The sequence below is a fragment of the Thunnus maccoyii genome, chromosome 9, assembly GCF_910596095.1.
Source record: "Thunnus maccoyii chromosome 9, fThuMac1.1, whole genome shotgun sequence".
Taxonomy (NCBI): Eukaryota; Metazoa; Chordata; class Actinopteri; order Scombriformes; family Scombridae; genus Thunnus; species Thunnus maccoyii.
In genome coordinates this window covers 3,153,841-3,177,943 of record NC_056541.1, presented here as the reverse complement: position 1 = coordinate 3,177,943, position 24,103 = coordinate 3,153,841, and the positions used below count along the sequence as shown (strand labels likewise).

Genomic DNA, 24,103 nt, shown 5'->3' with positions numbered 1-24,103 from the left:
GTGCACAGATTCTCTGGTAGAGTCAAACAAAAGGGCACCTCTAAGTTTATGTTGACATTTAAGTCCATTTCTGTCCCGATGTCACACCAAAGCAGCATCTGAGCATCACTAACTGAAATTACTTTTATCTGAATGTAGCAGCTTTGTGAAAATAAAGAGTTAACCCTTTCATGCATGAATTATGATAACCTCAGTCAGGATTTTTTTTCCTAAGTGTTTTTATTCTCCTTTAGTCATGAAAAAAGAAAACTGAACTTAAACATGCATTTTTCAAGGAGTTTTTCACATGTCCACTCAGGTGGAAAGCATCCGTTTGAGTTTTCAATTGAAGGAATGTGTATTTAACAAATGAATAAAATGATACATTATTTGAAAACTATAAAATAATATATATTTCAAAGCTGTTAAACTAATGTTTTAACATATTTCAACATATTCTAATACTGTTCAATGCAATGCAAAAACATTGAGCCTTGTTCCTGACTCCTCAGCCTCTCCCCTCTGTCTTATTGCATTTATTAGCACATGAGCTACAGATGACTTGAAAAGCAGAAGATCCTTCTTTTCTAATCCAGGCATTCTTTTGAGGTGCCGGGCATTCCCTCAACATCCTTATCCCCCTCAGCATCCTCATCATCCTCAGTATCCTCAACTCCTTCAGCATCCTCAGTATCCTCAACTCCTTCAGCATCCTCAGTATCCTCAACTCCTTCAGTATCCTCAGTATCCTCAGCTCCCTCAACATCCTTATCCCCCTCAGCATCCTCAGCATCCTCAGTATCCTCAGCTCCCTCAACATCCTCAGCTCCCTCAACATCCTTATCCCCCTCAAAACTGCAAGTTACATTCTAATATCATAAATCAATTGATTTACAGCCAAAAAAGTTACTCCAGATGAAGTATTTTCAAGAACAACAAAGTTGCAGTAATAGTATAATTGTAGTTGAAATGTAGTCAGCGATGCATGATGTCCAACTTAGTGGACAGATGATTAATTGTCATTTTCTCCCAACATACAATCAACATATATAGAGAATTTCCGGCCGGCAGGCGGCCATCTTGGTTTTGAGTAATTTGTGCTGCACTTACAAAGGCTGGCCAATGGATGGCAGTGTATGGGATGACACACTAGAGTCCACTGTGGTGGCCGATGTGCAACTATGCCATCAAAACCCAAGAAAACGGCTTTTGAATAGTTGTCCACTGTAGTGACCACTATGCATGAAAAGGTTAAACTAAGATTATGGTGTGTTTATGTTTACGTTATGGGTTAGATGAAATCTCCCAGTTTCCCAGTCACAATCATGACTTGGATATGGAGCCTGGGAGAGGCCATGACAAAAACAATGACTAATTTGTGCTCTCGGTTTAATATTACATGCTCTAGATTTAATAATTCAATTTAAAGGATTTCATTCATGCCAAAGAGCATCTACACCTAATGTATAACAAAGAGACAAAAATGCAGAAATATTACAGCAAAAATAAAACTTTATTTCAAAATAGATCTTTTAATCATCAAAACTACGAATCTGACAGAGACCCTCTGTGTATAATTTTAATATTTACAGAATCACAGTGATTCTTATCTCTGTAACAGTCTATCGTATGAATCTCATCTGGAATTATTCTGCTGACACATCAGTATCACAGTCTTTATCCTTCCTATTCTGATTGGATCTAAGCTGGTAAACAGACGCCAATTATTACAACGCTAGACCAACTGTATAGAATTGGAATCGTTTGGAAAATAATTGGCAGTAAAGAAGATATAAATCAACTGAAACATTCATAACTAATTGCAGATATTGATGAGAGAAATGAGGTTTTGAACTCCAATGAACAAAGACAGAAGCAGCAGCAAACTATCTGCTACCTGCTCAGCACTGTGAGTTTTAATGCTGTTGTTTTTACTTCATAAATGACAGTAAGTGAAGCTTTAAGGTAGCATGAGGTAAACATGAGTAAACTTCTGTCAGGGTTTATGGAGTATCTACAAAACCAGGATGAAGTCCAGAGCTGGTTTTCAGTCTTAAATGTCATCATGTGTTCGCTGTTTCAACCTCACATGAACATCAATGTGATCAGTCAAAACTGGGTGATCAGAAAAATAAATCCAGCACTGAGAACACAACATGGATCTCTTCAGATAAACAGGACTGTAAACAGAAGACGCTACTTTAAAAATAGGTTTTGTTTCACTGAAAGGAAAATGGAAAGTTCTTGTTACTGCCTTCCGACTACATGTTGTAGCCCTTAAAATCCAAAAATTTACAGTACACTTTACTCATACAATACTATTCTAATACTAATGTATTTAAAATTGCACCAAAACGTTTAATTTAATAAGCCAATAAAACGTTGATCACAGGTTGGCCGTAGTTGCAGCGACTGGTTGAGTTGAACAGTATTTGAGCTGTGCGTAGCATTTTCAATACAGTACTCAATACTAGTATTGTCAGTTTGTAACATCTAGTATAATGAACTATATACTGTACATACAGTATATATACACAGTGGTTTTCTGTTAATATACTGGTTTCCAGTATCATCAGGCAGCTTCGTCCAGCAGCCTCTGCAGGTTCTTCTGCACCTGGAAGAACAGATATCCTGTTTTATTATAACAGTAAACTGAATGCTGTACGACATGATGCTACATTTCTAATCAAACTGGGATCTAATGTCCTGTCATTGATCATTTTGAAAATAAATAATGCTGTAACATGACAGATGAATATACGGAAGCCCTGAAAGGCAAGTGAGAAAAAAAGTTTCTGGAGATCCAATTTCTAAGTCTGATCTAAATTCTTTTCTCTCTTGTGTTTATGAGTTAAGAACAAGTGAAAAAAAAGGTTTTGCCAGGATAATCTTTCTAAGTTCCATAAAAAAAAATTTAAAATTTTTTACACCTGTTTCACAGATCAAAAGAATTTTTAATTTTTTTTTATGGAACTTAGAAAAATTATCCTGGCAAAACCTTTTTTTTCACTTGTTCTTAACTCATAAACACATGAGAGAAAAGAATTTAGATCAGACTGTTTCACAGATTAATTTTTTTTTAATTTTTAATAAAAAAGAAAACAATTTCACAGATCAAAAAAAATTTTTTTATGGAACTTAGAAAGATTATTTAGAATTTTGTTTATGAATTAAGGACAAGTGAAAAAAAGGTTTTGCCAGGATACTGGGTTAATGGGTTTTAACCAGTTCGGGTCAATATTACACCAACACATTACTGAGCCACTCATGACAAGAGGTTGTTTTGATCCAGTTTTAGTGTTATTTTTTATTTTACTGTTATTTACCCAAACTAAAGCTTGTTTTAATCTGCTCTCCTGTTTTTTTTTAAACTTCCATGTCACGGTTTGTTAATTACTTGTGTATGTTTTGAATGTCATTTGTGCATCTTTTTTTGTACAAGAAACAACACATTTGTGAGAGTTTTTAACTAAAGCTTGTTCTGTGTAACACTGGGTCAAAATAACAGATTGTTAAAGTCAACCCAATGTTGTGTTGGTGTCCTGTAAACTGTCATGTGATTCGTTACACCACATGCACACCTCACGCCACAGTTTATGGGATGGCGGTGATTCTAGTTGTCTCTGGCTGTATCATAGTGAATTTAACGGTTGCATCTATGAGACAAAACAGACTGAAAATAACTCTTCACACTGACCTGCGACCTGCAGTTAGCAGACAAACAAAAATCATTCTGCTGTAGTTCGGGGTGTTTTTATGTATCACGGCTCTTTGGCTTCTGTTCTGTGATTATTGTGTGTGGATTTGATGTCAGATCGACGTTTCTCAACAACCGGTCTGTGCAGTGTTTCAACTGGAGCTCACCTCCTGACAATATAGTGATGTGGCGCCTTCAAAACACTAATCTGACCCCGGAATAAGTTTAAAGTCACAGTGTATAAACCACAGAGGCCTTCCAGCAAGAGCAGCTACTATCAACACATCAGGAGGATGTTTTTCAGTGTATGTTTGCAGCGACACAGTTTACTCATCATCGAATCATACTTTGATCCTTGATACATGTTTACTGGTTAAACTTAGCTGTCAGCTGCTGTTTGTTTGTTGGTAAAGAGACGAGTGTCAGCCTGAAATGTTAATGCTGACTGATGGATGAGCAGATGAGCTCTTCTTACAGATGACGTCCAGGCTTTTCTACAAACAGATCACTGACTATAAATGTTTGATTAACGGCAACAGTCGCAGGTTTCACTTTGTTCGCTGGAAACAAAGCCTTCCTGTTCTGGTTCTGACGCACTCTGTGTGTGGTTTCACGTGTTGAGGAAAGGACGTAGCAGACGGAAAAATCCCTCTTGAACACGGGCTCAACGAGTTTTAAGTTGTGATTGAAAGTTGACAAAAGGTTACTTTGGCTGCACTGATGAGAAACACAATCAGGTAGAAGCAGGTCAACGTTCTTTGGGCAGCTGGTTTCTGGGTTCGAGACGTACCTTAATTAACTAGAGTGACAAGTCTGTTTATCCTGGAAGAAAGCCTTTTTGTTTTATATATACTCTCTGATTTTGACATAATCCCCTGTTTGCTGTTGATGTTTTAAAACTGGACTAAACTACACAGGTTTGACAACTATAACTGTAACAAAATCAGGTGTTTCTCTTCTTCTTTTATCTAATATTTAACTTGGAAGAGACAGACTGACCTTCTCCAGTTTAATCAAGTTGATGGTCAACAGTTCAGAGAAAAGCTCCGTGTTCACGTCGCTGTTCACTCGTAGAAAGTCGTTTCTGGAAAAAAAAAAAAAACACATAATGGGTGGAAATAAATTGTTAAATATATATCGGAAAAGATGCAGATGTATCAGCAAACAACCAGAATTAATAAAATAACTTCAATCATTTCATTTCCTGACATAAATAATGTGCAGGAACTTAATTATGGATCTAATTTTTAATATGAATAAAGGCTACAACTAATTTATTTCATTATCATTTAATCAGCTGTTTATTTTCTCAGTTAATTATGAAGCCATTCAATCTATAAAAAAGTGCTGCTTTCCTAAAGCCAAAGGCGACATCTTCAAATGTCTTGTTTGGTTTGACCAACAGTCCAAAACTCAAAGATATTCAGTTTACTATAAAATAAAACAAAGAAAAGCAGCAAAATCCCACATTAGAGAAGCTGCAGCCAGAGGATTGATGGAGTTTTCTGATTGATAAACGGTTAATCTATTATCTAAATATTTGCAGATACATTTTCTTTTTGATCAATTTAATCATTTCAGCATTAACATGTATCGTGTGACTCTGTGCAACTTTGTACTGTTTGCACACGTTAGGAAAATATCAGGGGTCACTTGCAAGAGAAAAACGATGACATCACGCGTTTCACAGCGGTGTGAACAGAGCAGGTGCAAAGGAGACAGTAGGTCAGAGGATATACAGTTGTGCTCTGGTAGAATCTGTAAGATGTGCACCATTCATAGTGTCTATAGTTGTGACCATAAAATTCAATTTTGGTCTCATCACTCCTAATAACTTTGTTCCAGTAGTTTGGAGGCTTGTCTCGGTGCCGTTTGGCATATTGTTAGCAGGCTGTTTTGTGGCGTTGGCACAGTAACGGCTTTTTTCTGGCAACTTGACCGTGCAGTCCATTTTTGTTCAAGTACCTCTTTATTGTGCATCTTTCAGCTGAAGTGGCATGTGGGTTTTTCTTTGCAATCTGAACAATTTTTCTGGCAATTATGGCTGAAATCTTTGTTGTTCTACCTAACTGTGGTTTGGTATCAACAGAAACCTTCATTTTCCTCTTCTTTATCAGAGCTTGAACACTACTGATTGGCATTTTCAAATCTTTGGATATCTTTTTATATCCTTTTACTGGTTTATAAAGTTTAACTCCATTTTCTCGCAGGTCCTTTGACAGTTCTTTTGCTTTCGTCATGGCTCAGTATCCAGTAAAGTCAGAGCAGCCCTGGATGAAATGTGCAGAACCTCATTGACTATTTATACACAGACACTAATTACAATCAAACGAGTCACAGGTGTGGAAACTTACCCTTCATATCCATTTAAACCTGCATGTGTCAACTAGTGTGTTTATTATCAGGTGAAACATTCAAGGGGATGTAAACTTTTGATCAAGGCCATTTTGGTGATTTCAGTTATAATTATGATTTAACACAATTATGTGAAAATAAATGGCTTCACCTGATCACTATCTCTAAATAAAACAAAAGTTTTCAGCATGATCAGTCATATTTCCCAAAAATGGCCAAAATTTCACAAAGTCTACCAGGGTATGTAAACTTATGAGCACAACTGTACATATATATAAATAGTTTTAATATATAGGGCCAGTTCATCAAAATTGGTTTATTATTTGCGTTTTCGACATCCTTTCTTATATTTCTGCCTCCACCCCAAATGCAATAAAGGTAAACGGACTTTTGTTTACGGTGCTCAGAGTTTTTAAAAAATCAAGAGGAGCATTTCTTTCTACAAACTGTTACTCTGGATAATTAACAGACCTCATTATAATTATAATAACAGTTGTCATGTGAACTACTTTCTATTGAGGAAATAGTTCCTATGAAAACTGTGGACAGTGACAGTCTGTAAACAGCTCGAGGTAAATCCTTTAAAATCAGTGCATGTGTTGTATATCTGAAACAAAATATGGGAGAATTTGTAACCAGGGAGGATATATCTATATCTATATCTATATATATATATATATATATATATTTAGAGAGAGAGAGAGAGAGAGAGAGGATATGTATAGAAAGTTAAAAAAAAAATCCAGTTTTATTTCATCTGTCTAGAAATTAGTAGCTTTTTCTCGCATGTTTTCCAGGATTTTACAATCTGTGACAATCTTTAATTTGTCACAGTATTTTTTAGTTGTTATTTTATTGTTGCCTATTTATTATTATTTATTATGGTGTTTGATGATGATGATGTATTGTTCATTTTCCTGTTTAGTGATGTTTCTTGCCACTGCCTGATGAAAACAGATCATTTTCCACAGTGAGGACAATACAGTTCCTTCCTTCCCTCCTTCCTTCCTCCCATCCTTCCATCCTTCCATCCATCTTTCCATCTTTCCATCCTTCCATCCATCCTTCCTTCCTTCCTTCCTTCCTTCCTTCCATCCTTCCTTCACTCCTTCCTTCCTTCCTTCCAGCCCTCCATCCATCCTTCCCTCCTTCCTTCCTGTCAACTCACTCGTGGTTGGTGAAATCTGTGACGGAGCCGAGTGTCGTCAGTCTCTGTTCCAACGAGACGATCTTAAAGGCCAAGTAACAGGAAGACAATACCAGGACACACACTCTGAGGACACACACACACACACACACACACACACAGTCGATCAATCAATGATGAAGGGATTGATGAACAGATGAATATGCAAAGTTATGAATGAATGAATGAATTATATAGTGAATAAATGAATACACTAGTGACAGATCGATGAATACATGATAAATTACAACTACAAGAGTAGATGAATGAATGAATCAATGGAATATAGATAGATGAGTAAATTAATCAATAATTTAATGAATGACTGAATGAATGAACACATGAAAAATTAATGAATGAATATAAAAAATGGTTGAATAAATATAATAAAAAAGAAACATTTTGAAATTATTATTATATTTTTAAAAAAATCAAAAAGACAATTAAAAATTAAATATAAAAATATGAATAATTTAATGAATAACTGAATAAATGAAAAAAATGAATGAATTAACATTAAAAATTGAGGAATAAAAAAATGTAAAATAATAATAATAATAAAAGTGAGTGACTAAATGAATGAATGAATGAATTAATTAATATAAACATGAATGAAGGAGTATAAACAATTATAAATGAATGCATATAAAAATGTATGGATTCATTAATTAATATAATAAATAAACTAGTGGATAAATGATTGAATTGATTGTAATAAATATCTATGAATTAAATATGTAGATGAATTGGATAATGAATGAATGAACTAATGAATGAATGAATGAATGAATGAATGAATGGCAGTAAACTCACAGGAACAGGTAGACAAACAGCACAGTGTTGAGAGAAACTGGTTTCATCGTCCTGCTGTCAATCACAACCTCTGAGACTGGAAATAAAAAATATTACACATCAACGTCCTTAATGAAACGTTTATATTTTCACTCTACAAAATCTGTAAACTGACAAACATATTATTAATTATATATGATTCAATTAAACTTTATCGGTCCTTTGATTTGCAAAAGTTGTTCCAAAATCAAACAGTAATGTGACACACAACATTGTTGTCTTTTATGATGTGAGTCTATTTCTCTTAAATACACCGTATAAAATGTTTTATTGGTAGTTTGTCCTGAAGAATCAATTATCTACGTTTATATTTCTTCATGTCAGACTATTAACTCATGCCCCCGTCTTGTTAAATGGTTGATAGACTATGAAAACACAACAAGTTCGATATGTTGTCTTTTAAAATATATTAGAGTGTCGTCAATAAACCTGAGGAGTGAAGTGTGAGGTTAGCTTTAGGTTGTTTGTTGTAACAGGATATAAAACCTTCTCGGTGCAGGAGAATCGTCGTACCAGAGTGATGTTTGTCATGCTGCTTGTTGTCTGGACTCTGCTGGTTCTGATGCTGGTTCTTCACTTTGTGCTGATGGTCTGGATGTTCAGGAGGCGTCGCACCGTCTGTGTGCTTCAACACATCCAGGAACGGAGGAACAGGGAACTCTGTAGCGTTCAAGAGACAGTGTTTAACAACGTTGTTTACTTCAACAATACAGTATTACAACTTCTTTAACGCACAATATGTAAATTCAGCCGCTAGGGGTCTCAATCAAAACAATAACAAAAGACGGAGTGTGATGACGGTGTGAAGTAGCAAGGGATCATGGGAGTTGTTGTCTTCGTTGTTAAATAACCAGCTTCACCGGGATAGGATTACTCCAGTGTTCATCATTCAGGATGTTTTTACTGGGAGCTGAATTATCCGCAGAGGTCTCCTCCTCTCCAGAACGAACAGACCCAGAGATTACAGGTAAAAACACTGAATAAAGCTGTTTCACCTAAAAAATCAGTGTTTCTCTGACGATGTATGGCGACCACCGGACATCCAGTACGGGCTGTTAGCTGAGTTGCTGCTAACACTTGTTCAGTTTATTTCTCTTATAACTTTAGATCCAGACGTCCAATGACTAAAATCCTTCTTCCAGCTAAAAGATATAGTTAAAAACCACCTAAATTTATCGTGAAAATGTGTCTTAAAACTGAATAAAAGTCCATTTATAACAGTTTGTGTGGAACAACCACAATGCCGATGTATTATCTTGTATGTGTGTAAGTTAATCTTTGGTAGACGCCATTGTAGCGGACAAACACAGCGCCGCCGTATGCATCTTGTGCGTGTTTACTCTTTGTTAGAGGAGGTATGACGCCATTTACAGGCGACCAAATGAAACGGTCCGTTACTTTGATTAAATTACAGATTTCTCTGGGTTTGAAAATTGTTGGAAACATTTGGGATAATGTAAGTACACAACTCAACAAAATATATAACATAGGTCCAGTTGTTTTTATACATTTTAATGTGGAATAATTACATATTATAGCTTTAGCTGCTGGTAAGTTTATTTGGATCTTTTAGCTCGAGGCTAATCTCCCAGTAGTCCATGTTAAAATGTAATGGCTTCACTGCATGTGATTGGCTGGTGATACCTGCTATCTTCTCGTAGTCGGGGGTCTGAGAATCAGAGCTGCTGCTCTCCTCCATCTCCTGCCTCCTCTGTCTCACCGCTCCGTCCAGATCACTGAAATCACCTGAAAAACTCTGCAAAGACGCACAGGCAGGTCGTTCATTACTGAGCACCAGAAACAGCACTAGAAGCCTCTGTTAGAGGACTGTGAGTGTTTGTTTTGGTGTGTTTGTGGTTCACTAACCAGAGGAAAGCGGGGCGATCGGGGGGACCTCGTACTTCTGAAGCTGTTTTCAGCTGAGGACGGGATGGGGCTGCTGCATGGACTCTTCTCCTGCACATTAACATATAATACAAATCAGATTCTAAAACGTCTTGGCGAACATTTGACTGTAATCTGATCCATGGTGGTATTTCTGCTTTGATATTTAAAGGGAACTGATTTTTGGCTTCAAAAGTTGCAAAAAAGGAAATAAATATGATGTTTAGTATCATAAACATCTTTTGCTTGCTCAGCAATCGTTTTCTCAAAAAATGTTGAAAATGTTTTGTGAGTTTTCGCCTTTTGGAGTAAAACTACACAAAGTACATAGGTGTGACAGTGTAGAACAATGCAGTAAAGCTTTTCAAATGGTGGTTTTAAGGAACTTAGTTTAACTTATAAGGGTGAATTAAAAGAGAAAATGTCCAATAAAGTCAAGTTTATCTGTAGTAGTAGTTTCACGTACAATGTCAATATTAGCTTTATAGGCCATTATCATCGTCATATATTATTCTTAAAGAAGTTAAAACATTCCTAATTTTTATGTCAACTTTTCAGGAACTATGGAAACCAGCTTTGACTTTTTATTATTTACACATCACATTATAATATGAACATTTCCACATTCCTGGTCAATATTTTGTACATTACATTCTCTTCAATTTAAATTTGTAACAACTCTTTTCACTTTACTTTTTTTTTTGTAAATTTCTATTTTATATTATTTATGATTACTTGATTCATGTGTATATTTTAATTATTATGCACCATAACAGCAAACCTACTGGGCAATAGAACTGTCTGATTCTTTGAGTTCATGTACTTTTACAAGGTTTGATAAGACAAAGAGGTCAAATAATTTTATCTCATAATCCTTGAAAATATAAAATATATATATATTTTCTATGTATAAAGTGCACAGGTTTTCTACCTGGCAACAGTGACACAGGAAATAGATATAGTTGCATGAGGAGAAGTCTTTCCTACCTCCAGATGAAGACAGACAGACATCAGGAACTTGTAGGTGTTGTCTCTGGACAGGAAGGACACAAACACGTACTGCAACAAAAAAAACACCACAATGTTACTCATAGACGATTCTAGTTTTATTTTAGTGGCAGATATTTGATGCGGACAGTCATCTGGACAGTTGTTAGTGATAAACCGGTTGTAAACAGAAGCAAACAGTAATATAACACCCGCAGCTTTGTTGTGTTGTGTTTTTTCAAATGTTTTTTTATTTAGAAAACTTTCCCCAAATGAAAAAAAATACGACCATCATGACGTGATTTCTCACCCTGTCGTTTGCAGTGGAGATCACCAGAGCGTTTGGCACCAAGATGGCGGTTTTGGTCTTCTTGATGTGAGTGACGGAGATCACTGGGATGGCGATCTGGGACGGACAAATACCAGGATGAACAGTTCAGCCCTGCAGGGACTAGTTTACTCTCTGTTGGTACAGTATCACTCATCCTGTGGGGAGTAGTGGTCACACTGTCACCGGAGCTCTGAAACCTCATCAGTCAAACAACTGGAATCATGGGAAATGACTCAAGTAAAGGTCTGTTTGATAAGCGAGGATGTGATCGCAGACACAGATCTCTATCAAATATAACTGCTGTGATTATTACACACAAACATTTTTTCCTTAGTCACTCTGCCAAAAGTCACATTTACAGATGTTTTTCAGTTTTCTTCAGCTTTAGGAACATCCTGTCCTCTTCGCACTGCAGCACTCATCTCTAATAACTCTACTTTTGTCTTGTGAAAGGCTGCAGACAAAAATATGCATGTCAGGACCAACCAGTAGGGGTCACTAGTTCAGTGACTAGAACTTGATCCCTCACTGGCTTCCCACCAATGGAACACACACTATTAAGCTGCCCTTGTTTGTGCAACTGAAATCAGATTTAGTCATCAAGTTTTTTAAGTATTGTTAATAGTTTTGTATTAATTAAAAGGCAGGAAAAAGGTCTTTGGGGAAATATCAGAAATGCTCCATTTCCTCTCAGTTGGCTGGAAGGGCGTGTTTTTGCTCTCTACCAACTCCTGAGGGAAATATCTGGCTCTTTAGCTGCTAAATGCTCCACTATGTTCACCAGCTAGTCTACAGCTAACTGTGTCTGTTTGGTGCTGAGCAGGTAGTGTACAGTGGCTTTACAGAGCTTTTTCTCTGAAAACGACGCTATGAGAGCGCTGAGAGTGAACCAAAACAGTAAAGTTGCAGCCGGACAGATAAACAACGAGCTGAAGCCCGCTATAAAGCTGCAGAGTAGCTGATAATTCTCTGTAGGTTCATCACTACGAGCCACACACAACACACACTGTCAGTTCAGACAGTAATTTAAAAACTGTAGATTGTAGCTGCTTTAATCAATCATCAAATGAAACCTGCTGCTTTTAGCACCTTATATAGAGCACAAAGAAAGATAATACTCAGCTTTATTACATTATGTTGGTATACATTGATACAAACACTGTGTAACACTGTGAGATGACAGAAACAAGAGATGTAGCTGAGAAAGTTAAAGACTCTCCGCCAAAAGACCTTTGGGATGATAAGATTACTTTTCAAACTTAATGTCCTTGTCACAAACACAGAACATTTTTGGCTTCAAAAAGGACTTAGCAGTAACAGTAAACTCTGTCCCAGTTTTCAGTACCTTTGTGTCTTTGCCAAACACCTTGGAGTGGAAACAGATCCAGTGGTCGGAGACAAACATTCGTCCCTGGTAGAGGATGTCTTTCTGCAGGGCACAGGTGTAACCTGACAAACATGTAAATCAGGTACATCGGGTTACCGAAGAGAGGCTGCAAATCACTTTTTAGTATTAGTTTAGGGGAAAAAAGATTGTTGTATTTAAACAGGCTAAATGAAGTTAAATGGCTTAACAATTAATAGAATGATTACTGAATTTAGATTTACTCCCATGGTTCTGTTATAAGCATTAACTCATCATCTAGAGCAGCTCGTAGGTATCAAATGTTAGACTATTATCTAAACCCTCATTTAGTATTTAAGGTGGAGTGGATGGCTGTGATCATTAAAGACTTACTCTGTCTGAGCTGTTCCTCTTTGCTGATCTCCTTAAATATTTTATGGTACTGGCAGTTGCTCTTCGAAAGCTGAAACACAGCACACACATACGATTAAACTACAATGACATTAATGCAAACAAAGCAACCTGAATATTGGCAAGCATTTGTCTGACGAGTCAATACAATGTGCTTAACATTAAAAACTAAAATACATTTAGAAAAGAAACACAATAGAATATAAAAAGACAGAAACATGATTTTAAAAGGTTATAAGAAAATATGTTCATATCATAGATCATAGTAAAAATAATCTAAAGAAGAATAAAACATAAAATGGGAAACTACAGGCTACAAAAAGTGCAGCTACAGTGCAAGATATGAATAAATTAGTAAATTTAAAATAAATACGTTGGAGCAGAAGTTTTCTGTGAGTTTGTTCCAGTTATATAAAGTAGTGCAGATAAACATACTGTAATAGCTTTAAAAATGTTTTGACCGCAGCTGATATTTTGTGTCCATGTTCAGCAACCTTTAACTGAACATTTTTAAGACTAAAAAATGTAAAAATGTGTATAAAATGTATTTAATACAGTAAAAAAACAAGACCCTGGGGGGTCTGGGACATGGATGTATTATAAGAACTGGATACTGGACTCAAATATGGCGCCTATTCAACTAACTATATAATATGCACAGTAGTGTTTCTTCTGCTCAGCCCATAAATTTTATATCGGGATGATGTCACAAACTTTAAAAAAAAAAACCTTTTCTTGGCTCTGAGATTCTAGTTTTACAGATATAAAACCTTCACAGATTAAAACTTAATATTACAAAGAATAAAAATCAACCTGGTTTGCAGTTGGAGGCATCCTGTCAACAGTTTTACGGATGTCTTTTTTATAATTGTGCTCTACGGGGAAAATGCTTTTTAGGCTGCAGGGAATTTTTCGCTGCAATACTGCCAGTGACTACTGGGAGAAACTGGTATCAAGACTGAGCAATGGCTCCGTATCCAGCTCTCATCATCTCATACATCCATGGTCTGCAGACTCTGGGCAGCTGCCCGCTTTACCTGGTTGATCATTCAGCCTTTAGATTCACTTCCTGTTTCCAACCGTGAGTCAACGTTGTTTTTGTTTTGTTCCTTAAATCATGACCGCGATCGTCCCCTAACCTTTAACCATGTGGTTGTTATTCAGAGCAGGTCCATGAGGGCCATCAGGACCTTCTCTGTAGGACATACTGTTTTTGACAGGTGTAATTTTTATTTTTAGTTCATAAAATATTACATTATTAAAATTATTTATTTGATTTTTAAAAATTGTTTTGTTTTGGTTTCAGTTACTATCATAACCATAAACCCAGAATCTGGAGCTGGAACTGGATGTGTTCTCCATCCAGCTGTCTCTGCCCCCTCAGGTCCTGCTGTGTCCCTGGTTGCAGGTTTTACTCATAGAAAGTAAACTTCGCAACAAAATTAACCAATCAAAATCTGATTTGTGGTGACCTGCTAGCAGGTATTTCTTCGTGCCGCGGGGCTCACGCAGGCAGGTATTGCAGAAAGAACGAAGGATGGATTTTGTTTTCAAGTGACCGGTGAGTCCTGATGTATTCATTATCTATAGAGCTGATTAAGATTGTTGTTGGCAATGCTCGACGTTGCTGCTGTGAGATATATGGCCTGATTTCTACCTCTCAGAAAGTCTTTCCTTTATTGTTGGCTGATTGTTGAGCAACATGAGCGAACGTCTAGACCATCGGAAAGAGCAGGTTGGCAGTTTTGCTAATGAATTTGTCTTAGTGGGAGGAAAAACAAGGTTAGTATTAGTGTCGGCTTGTTGAGCACACGAGTTAACAAGGCGATTTTGAAATGGACTTATTTTTAATGGCATAATTTGCATATTGTTTTGATTTTAGTTGCTGGCAATGAGTGCACTTGTGTGTGTGTGTGTGGTGGGGTCATCAATGTGACCACCGAAGGCCCAGTGCAAGACCTGCTACTGCTGTTATTGTTACCATGACAACGAAGGTCCCCTAACCTTAAAAAATCAGTAATTTTAACCTAAACCAAACTTGCCAAACTTCAACCATAACATATTTATTTTTCGGTTTTGGAAGTTTTGTCATTCTGGAGTTCAGGGACGTATTTTGTCTTTTAATTTGGACGACTTGTTAACAACTGAGGATGTGACCTCAGTGTCCTCAGTCAGCTACAGCCCTCCTACCACTGATATCAGCATGACCCACATACTGCCGACCCTGATGCTTTCTGATAGTTATCATCAATGAGATAATAATGTGGCCTTGGAAAAAAAAAGTCAGTCATCATAAAGCATATCTGATATCACTAATCTGGAAAAACAACTGTCTGAGAACGGTTCCCATGCTGTAATGTTTATGAGTGTAATAAAATATGTGTTAATAAATCCTCACTTGGCTGTAGTGAGACTTCTTCCTCTCTATCTTGGAGTCTGAGTCAGCCTGGACCTGAGTCAGCAGAGAGTTGTCGAAGGTCTTTGACCTGCAGACAGGAACCAAAAACCAGTACAACCAGGAATGGATTCACTTATTACTGATAAGACATTAAACAAACTGAAATTACTCATACTAACTGATACAACACTAAACAAACAGTTATATTACGCATTACACGGCTGTCTGGCTGTCTGTGACCCTTTGTACTCTAATTCAAATGCATTTTGATTATATAACACTACTTATTATACTGTAGGTCACCAAGTAAAGTTATATAAATTAAATATAGTATAAATAAGTAATGAAAATAATATAAAAACATTTAATTAAAAAGATAATATAAAGGATAAAAGATCTTTATCTTTAAACATCAGTAAAAAAAAGTATTTCTGTGAAAATCTGAGATCAAGAAATATAAACAGCTTTTTATATTTTATAAATCTTGTTGTTTACCTGACTAACGCCGGCTTCCTCCTGCTCGAGGGCTCCTGATGCTCGGGATCGACGGCCTGCGGAGGCTCGTTGGTCGTCCTCCCGTTTCTCTGACGCTCTTCGGCCATGTTCTCTACATCTGAACTACAGACAGAAAGAAAACAACCACAGAAATCACTTAAAGAGCAAGTAAGAAGAACATACATTAGAAGGAAATGTAAAGATAAATGCAATCCTAAAGCAGCTCTGTAGACATTTAGTACTGCAATTGTATAAAAATGAGTCACAAGTGACAGATTTTTAAGGCAGAGACACTGTGACAAAACACTGGATCCTACATTTCCCATAATGCAAGTTGATAGTGTTTTTTTTTTATTTCATGATGCCACAGTCATGTCTGGGATTGATGGGAAAAATTCCCATGTCTGCAGCTTGCTATGATTACAGAGTTGGTTGACTGATGGTTAAAAATGCTGTGCACTGACAACACAACACAACACTATATCCATTAAATTTGGGTTTAATCACCATGAACCATAAACCTTCGTCCCTAGTTGCTCCATTTTCATGTATTTCTGTTTTATGAATGACCAAGACGGATACATCAGCTCTTTCAGAAAAGTAGAAATTTCCCAGACATAACTGTAACTTGACTTATTTACAAGTTGAAATCTCGTAATCACGATAAGAAAATATGACGTGAAAGTGGTGTAAAACTCTCCCTGCTTGGTAAACACCAGCGTCTTTCCAGACCCCTTAACCCAGTTTATAACACAGACTTTCTCTAGCTCAAGCTGATAACCCTGATGACATCACTATCAGCGTATGTACTGTATTTGAGGTTTAGTGCAGGATTCAATTGATTCACCACTAACTGACATATCAGACAAAATGGAAACCACAAGGACACAAGTGAATCGTATTCATCTTGCAAAACAAGACAGTATTTTAGTTGTTTTTTAATTAAAAATATTAAATATCTGTAAATCAGTGTTAGACATCTACTGCAACCCAGACTTGGGGTCATTTAATGTGAACTTTGAAACAGGTTTCAATCATATCATTTTTCAATATATTGTTAGTAGTTTTGTGCCATTAGAATCTATTTCGTCTCAGTCGGCTTTGTCAGTGTCTGTTTGTGTTTGATTGACAGCAGCTGGCAGGCTACTGGTACAGAAGGAAGACAAAGTAAACAAACTGCTATGGCTATAAGTCATGCACAGACGGCGTATTGCTAACAAGGATGTTGAAGAGCAACGACCAAACCAGCATCTAACAGGTCCGAAGTGACATTTGCAGGTATGTTTACATGCTGTTTAATGTGCTGCAGCTGATAAGCTAATTAGCTATCAGGTAAATGATTGTTTGGTGGCTCGTTCAGGAAGTTAAGCTACAGGACAAGATGTATGTTCATGTTTATAAGTTAGATAAGAAGGAGACTTTAGCAGGGAAGCTAATGTGGGTTGTTGTTCAGAGTGTGTGGCTCTTGTGTTGTGTAGCCGGATGCAATCAGGCTCAGTGTGACCATCTGCTCTGCCGATGATAGAACGACACGTTATTGCTTTATTCAACATTTGATTTGCTGATAAGGACTCCAATGGTATTTCACTGAAATAATGTAAAACTAGGGGGCGCCATCATGAAACCAAAGAACTTAAAATATAAACGTCTTCCTTTTGGTTTCTGTTTTTTTCTCAAAGGAGAAAACAGGACAAATGATTTACAGAGCAGATATGTTGCTGTCACAGACAATAGAGGCAGTTTAAATTCTGTTGGACTTTAACAAATTGTGACTGAGATATGCTCTGGTGGACAAACTGTGTAACAGAGACACTGACCTCAAACACATCTTTAGCATTTCTGCACTGAAATTTCTTTCTACTGAATGGTAAACATATACACAGATATATCTGTGATAAACTAATATCGGCCAATTTATCAATTTATCAATTTTGTTTTTTTTATTACTGTGTGACAAGAGAGTCCAAGGTGACGTCCTCAGATGTCTTGTTTTAATCGACCAACAGTCCAAGATTCAATAATGTCCAATTTACAGTAATATAACATGAAGAAAAGCAGTAAATACTAACATTTGAGAAGCTGGAATCAGAACATACTTTGCATTTTTTGCTTGATAAATGAGTTCAACAATCAAAACTGTTAGCATTTAACTTTCTGTCAGTTGACAAATCGATTAATTGGCTAATTGTTTCAGCACTAATAGAGATACTAATACTTATACTACACCTTCTATTTCTACTCATTTAAACTGTTACTCATGCCACTACAAACACTACTATTACTATTACTACTGATATCTACATTTCTTCATAATCTAGGATCCTCTCTTTGACTCTCTTTTTCAGTCAGAAACTCACTGATAATCCCTTTCTTCATGCTTTGCAGTTCCTCTGTTAGACTTCCTGGCATCCTCCTGTGATGTCTGCTGGTTAACACAGTGTTCTGTCATCACGCTCATCAGTTTTTACCGATCAAACGCCCCGGCCGTCCCGCTGTCCTGTCTGTCTGCCTGCTGCTGTGAGAACTGAGAGGTGAACTGAGCCTGCAGCCTGAGCTCCTTCACCTGCTGGTAGGAGTGTCTGCAGGGGCCTCCTGGTTTCACATGTCACAGCCAATCAGACGGCAGGACGTGGTGTTGTGCGTGCATGTGTGTGCATGTGTGTGTGTGTGAGAGAATTTAAACCTTTGATCAGTGACATTCAACCCAGCTTTGTTTGAGAGTAAAGTTTAATTTTTACTCTCTTGTATGTTGCTGTACATTATAAAATCTTATTATATTCTGCTCTGATCGCATGAAATCTGCAGAAAAAGTAAAGTTGAGATATTTGCTGTGAGTAAGAACTTTATAACTCTTTCCAGCTCAGTTTACACTGGAACAAAACTTTCTCCTCTTTCTTCTCTTCTCCTTTTCTTACTCAAACAGGATGAAATCTTATCAGTTTCCCTTTGTCGATACAAAATGTAATCGTTTTATTTACTTTCTTACTACAGTAGATGAATCCGGGACAGGACTGCCAGGTAGAGAAAACACCTGAGGACAAATATTATATTTTTCATTGTATCTCTGGCATTTCTTTACTGAAAATGGTGAATTTCTAAATATGTATGCGATAAGCTAATATCGTCCAATTTATCATTTGGGGTCTACCTGCAACCAACAATTACTTTTATTAATGTCTTGTTTTGTCCAACCAACAGTCTGACCAACAGCTGATGTAAGACTTTTAAAAAGTAGTAAATCGTGTTTTAAAAGCTGGAATCACATCAAACTTTGCATAGAAGAAGATTAATTGACTAATTGTTTCAACCCTAAAAGAGAAACTGACTCTGATACTCTGATATATCATTTATACAAGTTTACAACTGCTCCTTATACCATTATTAATACTGATATCTATATTGCTTCATAATCCTTGACCCTCAGAAACTCACTGATAATAGTTTCTCTGTGACACTTCCTTGCATCCTGGCAATATTTTTTGTAAAATACTGTCTACAACCAATTCTTAATTGTTGGGAAAATGTGTGAGCACAATATAAACTAAAAATAATTAAGGTCTTAAAACTACATTTTCACAACAACCTTGTGATTGCTGATTATTGATATTGTATGTTAGTCCAGCAAACTCTCTAACAAATTTACAATTAATCAAATGAGCAATAATCAGCTGAGATGCAGTGACTGTGGGGCTTTCTGGGCCCTTGAGGCTCTGTGGCTGCTTTGCCCAGCTGTTTCTCCATGTTGTTCCTGGCATTTCTTTGTTATTTTATCCAGACAGACAGTAATTTCCTCTTCGATCATTAACTATGTACTTGCAGTAAAATATCTGTATTGAAATGATAAAAAAAAAAAGAGTGGAATACCAGTAGTGTTTATACACAGGCTCCAGCAGGCTTGCTTGGTAGATTTTGGTGCACAAAACAACTGCTATCCATTCTCAGTAATAATGAACATAAATAATAAATAAGAATGCAAAGTGCCATTATTTATTCTGAAGCCAAGAGGGAAAATTAAATGAGAAAACTACTGAATTATACCTATACTACAGAATTTTACCTGCAGGTGTTTAGTTCCCGTGTAAATTCAATGTGAATGAGGATATATGATCCAGCTATTACCCTGCTTCCGTGTGTGTGTGTGTGTGTGTGTGTGTGTGTGTGTGTACCAGGTATTACTCATGTTGTAGGGACATAAAATAAATCTGTTACACAGTCACATTGTGAGGACTCGCCTCCTATTCCTATAAAGTAAATCATTAAATTTTAGGACGAAGACCTCATTTAAGGTTAAGGTAGGGTTCCTAAGTCCGCAAGTACATGAATGTACGTCAAAGTCCTCTGAAGTGATGGAAACATGTTTGTGTGTGTGTGTAATCTGAGCTGACTGATATCAGCTCTGGGTTACTGGGCCACAACAGTCAACAAACATGTTGAACTCTTTGTCCTTCAATTTCTTTCTTTCTACCACTCAATATGTTTCACACACACACACACATATTTATGTACAGTATATACACACAGAGGTAGAGTTACACATGTTCTTGTATACTTGTGAGGACCCTCACTGATATATTACACTCCCCAGCCTCTAAACCTAACCTGAAAGGAACTGTTCAACATTTATATCAGCTTACTCACTTTCTTTACAAGAGAGAGATGAGAAGGTCAAGAAATTATGTTTATATACTAATAAATTGCAACGGTAAATACATTTTGAAGGAAGCCTAGTGCCTCCTGAAATTTTGTTTTCTGTCAACACATTGAGAAAATTAACGTATTTCACAAGTTGCACAAATGTTGATATTGAATGTTTTAGTAAAATGTTCAGTAACAACATGTTTCATTTTTCTTACATGTCTCCTTTAATCTAAACCTTTTTCTAAACTGAACATTAAAACCAAGTCTAAAACATCCTTTAAAGAAGCGAGGATCAGACAAAAATGTCTTAAAAGTGATTCACATTCATTCTTCGGGTCTAAAACTCTGATTCGTGGTGTTTATCAGTGTTACTGTTGTGTCATCGTGTTGATTTCTTTACTGACAGTACAGGTACAGTTCGAAATACAAACAGTGTTGAACTCTTTGCCAATTTTTTTCGTCAGTTCTTCTTGCAACTTTGCTTATTCATCTTTTTTTTTCTGTGTCTCATTCACACATTATTCATAGTTTATAATGATTTGATTTTATTACTACACAATCATTTACTGTTATTCTGCATTAGTACATATGTTCATTTTTCTTTGTCTCTCATATCCTCCACATACTATATTCGTATTGAGTAACATCCCTCGTAGCTCTTTTTCTTTGAAATAAATAAATGCTATTGGATTCTAAAACAGCCACATGATGGAAGAGTTCATTTTCCAACTTTAATGAAATATTAAAAATGTTTTCCTCTTTAGTTGCTTGTATCCATTTTAAAATAATCCACTTAAGTATCATGTTACAGTCATAACTAATTACTGTCTCCACTCTCAGCAACAACTGGGGCTTTATTGATTTATTTTCAAGTTAACGTTTCACTGCTGCATGTTGCAGTGTGTAAACAGAGCAGATGCACTTTGAAACACAAACATAAACTGTATGAACTGCAGCTCACAGTCTTCCCTCACAGAGAGGAGCTTGATTTATTTACTACCAAAGTATTTTATTGTTATTATTCATCTATTAAATATTTTTGTATATAAACTGATATAAAAGCCAGTAAATCCCGGATATTTTGTGTTGTAACAACACAGTTGCCGACGATAACCAATTTTGATAATGACAGATGCACTTCTACATCATTTTTAGATCTATTGTCACATTTATGACAGTGAATTTAAAAACAAAGAAAATAACCACCCAAATACATGCAAACTGTTTCAACTCTGTTACAACTGTCTAGTCTTTCTGATCCAATGTTACCATTCATAGCTTGTATATAAAACTGGACGTAGCGAGGGTGTTTTGAAGCCGGTTTGAAGCCCAGTGTTGCAGCTTATCGTCAGCGCCATCGTTTCCATTTGGAGCCAAATTACCTTCCAGATAAGGAGTGTTGCATTTCACACTCTGGAAACACGCTCTGCTACCTCGCACCGAAGCTAACGCTAGCTTACTGGGAACACCGAGTGGTGCACACTTGGGCTAAAGTTAGCTACTTTAGCTAAATTGTGCTAACAGAGCAGGTACTGTAGTCAAGTAACATTAAAATTGATGCAGTTGAAGATGACGCTTTTTTAATTGGGTCGGGTGGAGCCACCATCTAGTGGCCATGTGTGGCAATACACTTTAAGTTACTTCCACATTGGCGACGTCAAGGGGCGCTGTGGTCTACAAAACCACAGCTCTATAGAAAACAGATAGAAACTCACAAGCATAGCAGTATTAGGGCTACAAACAACCTATTATGCATTTTCTGAAAGAAACAGAGTTACTCAGTGTAAAAATGAGTTGGTACTCGCTCCATTCAAAGAAAACATCTGCATTATGAATATACAAATGTCTTGCAAATTTCCAAATAGGCATTATATGAATAAACTGACCACATATCGCAAATAAAAACGGTTCATTTCTCACCTGAGAAAAAAATCTAAACTTACTTAGTGACACAGCAGTCCTAGGACAAACATTACAACAGCTTTGAGCCTGGCTTTAAAATCTGAGCCATCTCTGCCATTGCCGCCAATTGGCATGAAATGCATTCTGGGATACTTGGCTACCCCAAGTCCATACAACTCAGCCCACAGAGTATCCTCGATAACATGGGCCGAGCGGGGTGTGGACTTTGACGTGGAGCAGTACTTGTGCTGTGACTGATGACATTTCAGAAGTCCACAAGAACACACTTACAGACAAGAACACAGACTGAGAAATTTCTTACTGATTGTGTTAACTAAAGGAAAACAGCACCACCTACAGAAAATCAAACTTGTATTACAGAAACTCAACAGTACTGAACAATTAATATCAAACAAAAAAGGACCTTCCATTTAAACAAAAAGTTAAAGTTTCTTACCGGTGACGTCCAGCAGTGTTGTACGGAGCAAAGGAAGGTTTGGACATCGTGCTCCTCCCTTTGAATTGAAACAAGTCGTCGGTGTTGTAGTTCACCATTGCAGCAAGAGTCACTTCACTCTTTACACAGGCAGACCTGACTCTTGTTGTCACGTAACGAACAGTATAATACCCCAATTTAAAGCTCAAAACTCATGTCTGGAGCTGACTGAACCCACCTCCTTCTAGTCCATGTTACATTGTTTTTGATTAATTTACGTGTTTGACTGAACTCCACTATTTTCCTCAAATATATAGTGCGGGACATATTGGGGTCACAAATGACACACCTCCTCTACCCCTGCAAACTAAACATTACATTACTGTCTGTCATTGGCTGTACAGTGGCTCTGTTTGTTTGGTTTGAATCTACAGTGTGTAACAAACACATACTGCCAGCATTTCACTGAACCTTCTTCCTGCCCCAAATCTGTTATCAGTGACTCTGGTCAGTGATTGACAAGCTGACTGTGTTTTGCACTGACATTGCAAAAAAAGGAAACTCCAATCCCATTTGGGGAATGTTTGATTAGATAGGTCAGGAGCAGAAGCGTCTTGCAGTCAATCTTTTTGGAGGGGACACAGTTTCACAATGTGTATGTTAATGTTCACAACAAACTAAGTTGTAATTATATGCTTTGGCTTCTGTTTATGATCAAACCTGTCAATAACTATCTAGGACTATGATTGAATGACACTTATTAACACTATATTGCAACAAATGGCAATAGCAAATAGCAAGAAAATGTTGGCGAAAAGGCTTTAAACTCAGGGCTAACATTAGCTGGTTAGCTAGCAGTACTGTTAATTTAATGCTGCATAAAAACACCTCACAAACATATAGCTGCTGTTTTTACTGACACTATTTAACTCTTGACTCTTTGTAAAAAATCTCATGTCCATCCTGTTTTGTAGCATGCATTTCAGCGCTCCAGGCTGAAGCCAACATGGAAACTACCTTAAAGTGCCACCGACGGCTGCTAGATGCTCTAACTGACTCCCGTTCAAAAAGCCTGAACTTCCCTCAATCACTTTTTTCAACAGTTCATTATGGTCTCAATCTCTAAATTTAGTATATTTCACTAAGTTTAATGTTACTTGATTATGATACCTGCCCAGTTTAGCAACAGTAGCTAACGTTAGCCCAA

At 36.8% G+C, this 24,103-nt stretch overlaps 1 protein-coding gene across 6 annotated transcripts; it reads right to left on the bottom strand.

Annotated features, from left to right (window-relative positions):
- Positions 1–1,471: 1,471 nt before the first annotated feature.
- LOC121903395 (GRAM domain-containing protein 2B) lies at positions 1,472–24,085 on the bottom strand. Of its 6 annotated transcripts, XM_042420384.1 has the most exons (16): positions 23,914–24,010; positions 22,918–22,975; positions 18,278–18,345; positions 15,921–16,043; positions 15,426–15,513; positions 13,010–13,079; positions 12,617–12,720; positions 11,251–11,346; positions 10,941–11,012; positions 9,936–10,025; positions 9,714–9,825; positions 8,583–8,729; positions 8,031–8,106; positions 7,200–7,304; positions 4,676–4,760; positions 1,472–2,593 (listed from the first exon to the last, which is right to left on the bottom strand). In XM_042420384.1, exons 4-16 carry the CDS (start codon positions 16,025–16,027, stop codon positions 2,552–2,554), a joined length of 1,194 nt encoding a protein of 397 aa, XP_042276318.1. In that variant the 5' UTR covers positions 16,028–16,043; positions 18,278–18,345; positions 22,918–22,975; positions 23,914–24,010; the 3' UTR covers positions 1,472–2,551. The 6 variants fall into 6 exon arrangements, with proteins under 6 accessions (XP_042276318.1, XP_042276316.1, XP_042276312.1 ...); XM_042420382.1 differs by lacking the exons at positions 18,278–18,345; positions 23,914–24,010 and adding an exon at positions 24,067–24,085; XM_042420378.1 differs by having other exon boundaries at positions 18,278–18,512; positions 22,918–24,060.
- Positions 24,086–24,103: the final 18 nt, after the last annotated feature.

Excerpts from the sequence above, each read along its gene's own strand:
- LOC121903395 (XM_042420378.1), bottom strand. The coding sequence starts at position 18,378 with ATGAGCGTGATGACAGAACACTGTGTTAACCAGCAGACATCACAGGAG. Across the intron at positions 8,730-9,713 it reads CGACTACGAGAAGATAGCAG|AGTTCCCTGTTCCTCCGTTC; the intron begins GTATCACCAGCC and ends TGAACGCTACAG. Across the intron at positions 7,305-8,030 it reads CTGTTTGTCTACCTGTTCCT|AGTGTGTGTCCTGGTATTGT; the intron begins GTGAGTTTACTG and ends GTGTGTCCTCAG.